The sequence below is a fragment of the Hoplias malabaricus genome, chromosome Y (genome assembly GCF_029633855.1).
Source record: "Hoplias malabaricus isolate fHopMal1 chromosome Y, fHopMal1.hap1, whole genome shotgun sequence".
NCBI classification, from domain to species: Eukaryota; Metazoa; Chordata; class Actinopteri; order Characiformes; family Erythrinidae; genus Hoplias; species Hoplias malabaricus.
The window spans coordinates 78,381,141-78,388,339 of record NC_089820.1 but is presented as its reverse complement, the minus strand read 5'-3'; the positions used below and the strand labels follow the sequence as shown (position 1 = coordinate 78,388,339).

The following is a 7,199-nucleotide window of genomic DNA, read 5'->3' as shown; positions in this document are numbered from 1 at the left end:
GTGTAGTGCACTGTTGTGTTGTCGAGTTTGTTGTAGTGTATTGCTGTCTAGTGTATTATGGTGTGGGGTTGTGTAGTGTACTGTTGTGTTGTCGAGTTTGTTGTAGTGTATTGTTGTGTGGTGTAGTGTATTGTTGTGTGGTGTAGTGTATTGTTGTCTAGTGTATTATAGTGTAGTGTTGTGTAGTGGACTGTTGTGTTGTCGAGTGTGGTGTAGTGTATTGTTGTCTAGTGTATTATAGTGTATTGTTGTATAGCGTACTGTGGAATGCTATATACTGTAATGTGGTGTAGTGTCTCTGCCTGAGCCGCAGGGGGCGCTGCTGTGGTGTCTTCTATGGGGCGGAGTGTGGAGGAAGAGTAGCAGGAGGAGTTGATGGGAGTTGTATTGTTTACAGAGCTTCGCTTCGCCGCTGCTCTTCTCTGTTGAACTTAATGAACCGCTGTCTTTTCTCTGAAAAATAAACTCCCCGCGGCTCGGCATGGCGGAGAAGAGGACGGTGGTGGTGACCGGTAAAGACAGCAGTTTTGTTGGGGTTTTCCCGTGAAACTCTTGAAAGGAGCTGAGTGAGAAAACAAAAGACTGACTTGGTGCAGCTCTATTTTCTCCAGAGGAGCTGGTAGTTTAATGACAACTGTCTCTCTGCCATTGGCTGTTTCTGAGGGTTTTTTTTTTTTGTGGTTTAGCATAAGTACGTGGATTATTATTGTAGAGATTTGCTGTAAGAACTGCTGAAGAAAGAAAGCCTTATTTACACTTTAAATATTTAAAGCAATCGGATTTATTAGTTGTAGTTGCTGACACTTGCTGTTGTTGAATTAACAGTTCCGTGTTTTGTCGATTTTCCAAATGAGTTAACACCTCCTCTACAGGGAAGAAACTTAAATGTAAAATGTCGGTTTATTTGCTGTGTTTTACACAGTGGAATTTGTGGAATGTGTGTAAAAGGTACACTACCAGAAAGACAGCTCACACAATGACATTATACACTCATTGTCCCATTATCGGCTCTTCTCACCATGTAAGTGAACTTAGTAGTTCTACAATTACGAATTGTAATACATTATTTGCTCTGCATACTTTGTTGGATGTGGACCCATCCATCCATCCATTATCTGTAACCGCTTATCCAATTTAGGGTCACGGGGGTCCAGAGCCTACCTGGAATCATCGGGCGCAAGGCGGGAATACACCCTGGAGGGGGCGCCAGTCCTTCACAGGGCAACACATTCACGGACACTTTCGAATCGCCAATCCACCTGCAACGTGTGTTTTTTTGGACTGTGGGAGGAAACCGGAGCACCCGGAGGAAACCCACGCGGACACGGGGAGAACACACCAACTCCTCACAGACAGTCACCCGGAGCAGGAATCGAACCCACAACCTCCAAGTCCCTGGAGCTGTGTGACTGCGACACTACCTGCTGCGCCACCGTCCCACTACTCAGGACCCTCACATTACAACAAACAGGTTCTATACAGTAATTGTATCATCTGGAATTATGTTTGGGGATCAATAATTTATCATTTTTATCTAATTGTGCATTACGGTGGTTGTAGAAGTTTAGAAAAAAACAATAAATTCAGTAAACAACCAGAAAACGCTTAGAAAATCAACAAAGCACATCATTTGGCCAGGGGCATGCAGATCATTCCACACCACTTCATGTGATTAACCTTCGTTCAATTAAAAGTTACTGATTAAATCTGTGCTGGAGGCTGGTTAAGATATCGCTCTGCAGACTGTAAGGGGACAGAAATGTTCAAAAAACGTGTTGTGTGTTTTTGGAGTTTATACAATACAATATACTGTCTGTAAGGTTTATTTTCTGCTTCTGAACTTTGAACTTTGCACTTTTACACATCAGTTTGCACACAATGAGCAAGACACTTCTCTAAAGATCACTCAAAAACATAATGTGAAAGTGCTTCCCTGAATTCCTTGCCTCCTTTAGCCCATCCTCTTGCACTTGCACTACTGTGAGCATTACATTCTATGAATATTTACAGGTACTTTTATGAGTACTTCCATTCTACAAGTACTTATATATACGTACTGATGTGTGCTTACATTCTATGAGTACTTATGTGTACTTCTAGGAGTACCTACATTCTACAAGTACTTAATTTTATGTGTACTCGCATTCTGTGGTAATGCATGTAACCTCCTAATTCCACGGTACATATCAGTACTTTTATGCACTTCTCTGAGTATTTACATTCTAACAGCTCCTTTGTATGTAGGTTTATGAGTACTTGCATTCATGTATACTCTTCAATGTATTGTATTGCTAGGGAAAGATTAAAGAAAAAAAATACAGATTAAAATATAGTTCAGTGTGAGAGCCTTTCTTTACTGTATATATGACAACAACCCTTGAACTTTGATTCAATGTATAGCACTAACAACAACTCATATTTTTTGCAGGTTTTGAGCCATTTGGAGAGCATGCTGTTAATGCAAGTTGGGTAGCAGTGAAGGTATGAAGAAACAGCAGAAGTAAACAGTGTTCAAGAACCATGTATTATGAACCAAGAAGTGTCTTTCTGCAGCTTGGACCCATATACTATAAGAATGATATACTCTAGATTATTTTTCCCTGAGGTTGTAGGGTTATTTGTAGCGCTAAATTGCTTTAACAAGATCGTTTTTAAAGTTTGCCAGATAATATTTTCACCGGGCCAGAAATGAAGATGATACAAAAGGCAAGGGGGCCTTTCTTTTAAACCGTGTATTTACTTGTGAATATTTGTTTCAGATCACTCTGGGTAAAGGTAGTTAAAATGTCTGGTATAGGATGTGGTGTAAGTTATATTTTAAACATACATACATAAAGTCTGTGTGGCAGAAAATGCTTGCAACTGGGTTGTAAGGAAGAGAAGTAGAACAATTTAAAATATGCATTGTCATGCAAACTCTGTGTAATTGTGACACATGCAGATGGGACGTGCATATTTTGCTCAAATGACAGTTTACAGTGTCAAGTATTTTAGAACTTACAGAAAATTGTCTGAATATTTTGCATATTACTGCCTTCTTTGAAGCGTTTGTATGTGTGTTTGTCTGTGTTGGCCTCAGGAGCTGGAGAAACTGGGTTTGGGGCAGCATGTGGACCTGCATATCAGTGAGGTTCCTGTGGAGTACCAGGCCGTCCAGAATCTTCTGCCATCGCTATGGAAAAAATACCACCCAAAGGTGCCGGCCCACCCATGTGATGGACACTTTCACTCAGTGCATTTAACTCTGTCAATAGGCAAACTATTGATTTCACATTCACATACCTAATCTATCTGACATGTTTATGCAGAGGGAGGATATGTTTAGTCTGGAAATATTTGAAAACTGTTATAAGCTGGTATTCTGTACTTTGGTCTCATAGCGTTCCACTTCAAATCTAAATGATTTATAAAAACAAAACTAAAAATACCCGTGAACCGCACTGCATACATTTCTATTTTTAACTTTACCAACTCTCACTTTTGTGCTCCAAAGTTAGTCGTACATGTCGGCGTTTCTGGAATGGCTACCACGGTAACACTCGAAAAATGTGGGCATAACCATGGTTACAGCCGCCGTGACAACTGCAGCTTCTATCCTGAGTCGCAGTGCTGCATGGAGGGAGGACCGGACTGCATCCACTCTGTCATAGACATGGACTCTGTCTGTAAGAGAGTCAACTCCTCAGGCCTCGGAGTCACTGTGTCTGTCTCGAAGGACGCAGGCAGGTATGGAGTCAATGCCAAAGCTGTTAAATTCTTAAACTGTATCCACAACCTTTAATTCCCTTATGCTTATAACTACACATCTTATACACTGAACGATCACTGGATTAGGAACACCTACCTTGTATCTAAACTCATTGTCCATTTTATCATTTTCACAGTCCATACAGGAGCTCTTTGTAGTTCTCCAATTACAGACTGTAGTACAAAGTAGGTGTTCCTAAACCAGTGATTGTAGTAAAAGAAATAGCATTAGTTACTTAATAATTAAAATTAAAGTGGAGATACTGTACCCCTTTTCTTAACACCGTTCTCTGGATCTTAATAAATCATCTATTAGGCTTTTTTTAAATGACCACAAATGAGAATGGGTTGGTAGGTTCCTGATCCTCAATTCAATATGAACATGTACTGAACAAGTGATTTGTCTCATATTATATCCTCTTAAACAACAGCTTTAACTACAGAGTCTGATTGGTTGGAAATCTTTCACCACTGAACAGTAATGAAAAGCATTTAACCTGTGTTGTTTTATCTAAAAAGACTATTTATCGGTTAGCCAAACACTTGTTTCTAAGCAGATTACCACTGCAGTTTAGTAACAAATTGCTTAGACAAATTTGTCAAAGGGTTAAGAGGTTAAACTAAAAAAAAAATAATGTTTTCTCTTTGATCTACTGCTGTAATGCTCCAGACACACATCTCTGTCTGGAACCTCTATCTGATGTCTGCTCTATTTTCCTCAGGTACCTGTGTGACTACACCTATTACACATCTCTGTACCTGGGTCAGGGCAGGTCAGCCTTTGTTCACGTGCCTCCTCTGGGGAAGCCCTACAGTGCAGAGAAACTAGCCCAGGCTCTCAGAGCTGTGGTGCTGGAAATGCTGGAACTGATGGAGCACAATACAGAGAAGCATCTTTGCCAGCACAGTCAATGAGGGAACAATGAGGGTGGGTCCCAAACAGCTCACTCACTCACTCTGTAGTGTCTGTGCACAGGCAGGAGGTTCGACTGTGTTTGATGTCAATATCTCACACTACATTGAGAGTGCTGGGTTGATTTTGACACAGCCCACACACCGAAGCTTACTGTTGCTGTGGCCAAATGAGGGCAAACGGCACTTTATGGGGTGTAATCAAAAGATGCTGAGATGCGGTGCTATGTATAAAAATAATTTTTGAATCAACGTGAATGGAGAAACAGAACAACTTTTCAACCCACGTACATTATGTATATAACATTCACTCCTCTGCAGCTTTTAAATATACCCCAGTCACAACCTGGACATTTTGGAGCTTCTTTGCATATATTTTTGCTGTCAAATCCAAACCTTGTATTACCAGTTGTTTTAAACCCAGTAAAATTAGAAGTAATTTATGATGATATATTTCAGAGTGAAATGGTATTAGAGGTGCTCTCTAAGCTAGCTGAAAATTTTACTTGATAATAGATGATTGTGGTTCTGGGAGAAATTTTTTGATTAATGTTATTTTACCACTCAGAAACTTACTATCTGTATTGAACCCATCTGTGGCAGTGAACCCACACACACAAACACACGGGAACCAAGCACAACCCCACACATGGATACCTTGGGGTTAGGTGCCTTGCTTAAGGGCAGCCATGGATGTTGAGGGAGGTGAACGCCCTGTTTCTTCAATCATTTGCCCCCATTTCTTCTGCTGTCAGGAACCTTACAGTTCCATGCTTGGTTCTCTAGCCTCAAGTACCCCATAAAGTCCATATAAAGTCCATGTCTTTTTGGCATAAGCTGCTTTGTGATGTCACAGATACTCAGTAATTACAAAAATGCCCCTAGTATAAGTGGTTTTGTTTACAACTTAATGATTATGCAGAAAATTTGAAAATATGTGAAATTCTCTGTGCTACTTTCTGAAAAGTACAAATCTATTCTACGTCCCCTTAAACCTTGAGAGAAAATATGGAGATTAAAGGTTTTATGACAGCCGCTGTACAAGTGTGGCATGGTGTTTTCACGCCGCATACTATATTAGTAGCAATGCTAACACAATGTGAAAGAAAATGTTGCATTTAGATTAAATAACCTAACACGTTTGTGTACTCTTGCTCATAGGGCAGAAATACTAGATTGTACAGAGTCTATGTTAACATTACAATATGATTATATCTGTCTATAGTGTAGCTGTAGCATTTAAAAAAAAATAATGTTTTACAAATGATACCTAAATAGTTATTTGTAATCAAAGCACACACTTTGAAAATACTGTTGCCTTCTGAATATCAAGGTCTTCTGCCAACATTATGAACAGCTATCTCTTCAGGACTATTTTCCCAGTCAGACAGCTTTCTGTGAAAAATGATACTGTGAAATCAGGGTTGAAAATATATAACACATATAATCCTTTTTTTTGTCGTCTCTCACTGAACATTTCCAGAGATGATGTCTCTAGGTCATATTCTACAGCATGTTATCACTGTTTGATCTCTGACAGTAACGCAATAGAAGAACACCAGCCTAGAGTTCTGAGTAACATTTATACTTTTCCTTTCTTGATATCCAGCCAAACTGGACATTAAGTACAACTTATTAATTTTCAGGAGATATATAGCAAATAGGTTACTAATATAGTAATAAAAATAGTAGGCAAAGTAATGGTAAGCGTAAGAATTCTAAAGATTTATGAAAATCTGACTATAAATATCCACACATTGTAAAGACTAAACTTTGGAATTGTGAGAAAATTTCTCTGCAGGTTTTCTTCCAAAACTCCGCAATCCTCCCAAAAAGAAAAGATGCTTTAATCAGTGTGAGCAGAGTAATACTAAAAAAAAAGTGCATTATGCTTAGCCCTTTAGGCTTGTGTGTAACTTTCTGTTTGATGTGTGTTTTTCTGTGATTTTTTAAAATTTTTTTAATCCCATTTTCACTGAAAATGAAACAAAGGAAGGTGGTCTCTGATTTTGCACAGTACTGTACGTGGATGTGAAAAGACAGTGACAGTATGACAGGACTGTAGGCCTGTAGTGTGCCTGATATCAAATTTTATAAATATATAATACTTCTGGAACTTAGAGTTAAAAGAAACACTTTAAGTGGGATCATTTAATTGTCTTTTTTTTTTAAGTTTTTTTTGTTTTGTTTTTGTTTGTTTGTTTGTTTTTTCCTTAAATAAACACTGGACCAGTCAGGTGCTGCGAAACCGATTGCTCTACTTTATGATGTCTGTCTACAGTTTTTCACATCATTTCATGATTAACCTGTAGAGTGGTTAGTCATGTATAGCTGAATGAGAAGCTTCACTCAATTATCTGGATTTCTGCAGGTGAAAAATGTGATCCAATCTTCATCTACTACATGAATGAATAAAAACACTTATATAATGAGTACTACAGCTTTTTTATTAAGGAACTTCAATTTACAACGGTAATAATTCTACTCTTCACAACACAAGCTGACTTAAAAGTTCTATTACTTGGGAATTAGTTTTCTTT

The 7,199-nt window shown here is 38.7% G+C and overlaps 1 protein-coding gene across 1 annotated transcript; it reads left to right on the top strand.

Moving 5' to 3' along the window:
* Window positions 1-372: 372 nt before the first annotated feature.
* LOC136678161 (pyroglutamyl-peptidase 1-like) lies at window positions 373-7,027 on the top strand. The gene is made up of 5 exons (XM_066656077.1): window positions 373-512; window positions 2,429-2,481; window positions 3,080-3,196; window positions 3,494-3,726; window positions 4,470-7,027. Exons 1-5 carry the CDS (start codon window positions 482-484, stop codon window positions 4,660-4,662), a joined length of 627 nt encoding a protein of 208 aa, XP_066512174.1. The 5' UTR covers window positions 373-481; the 3' UTR covers window positions 4,663-7,027.
* Window positions 7,028-7,199: the final 172 nt, after the last annotated feature.

Excerpts from the sequence above, each read along its gene's own strand:
- LOC136678161 (XM_066656077.1), top strand. The coding sequence starts at position 482 with ATGGCGGAGAAGAGGACGGTGGTGGTGACCG. Across the intron at positions 513-2,428 it reads GAGGACGGTGGTGGTGACCG|GTTTTGAGCCATTTGGAGAG; the intron begins GTAAAGACAGCA and ends TATTTTTTGCAG. Across the intron at positions 2,482-3,079 it reads CAAGTTGGGTAGCAGTGAAG|GAGCTGGAGAAACTGGGTTT; the intron begins GTATGAAGAAAC and ends TGTTGGCCTCAG.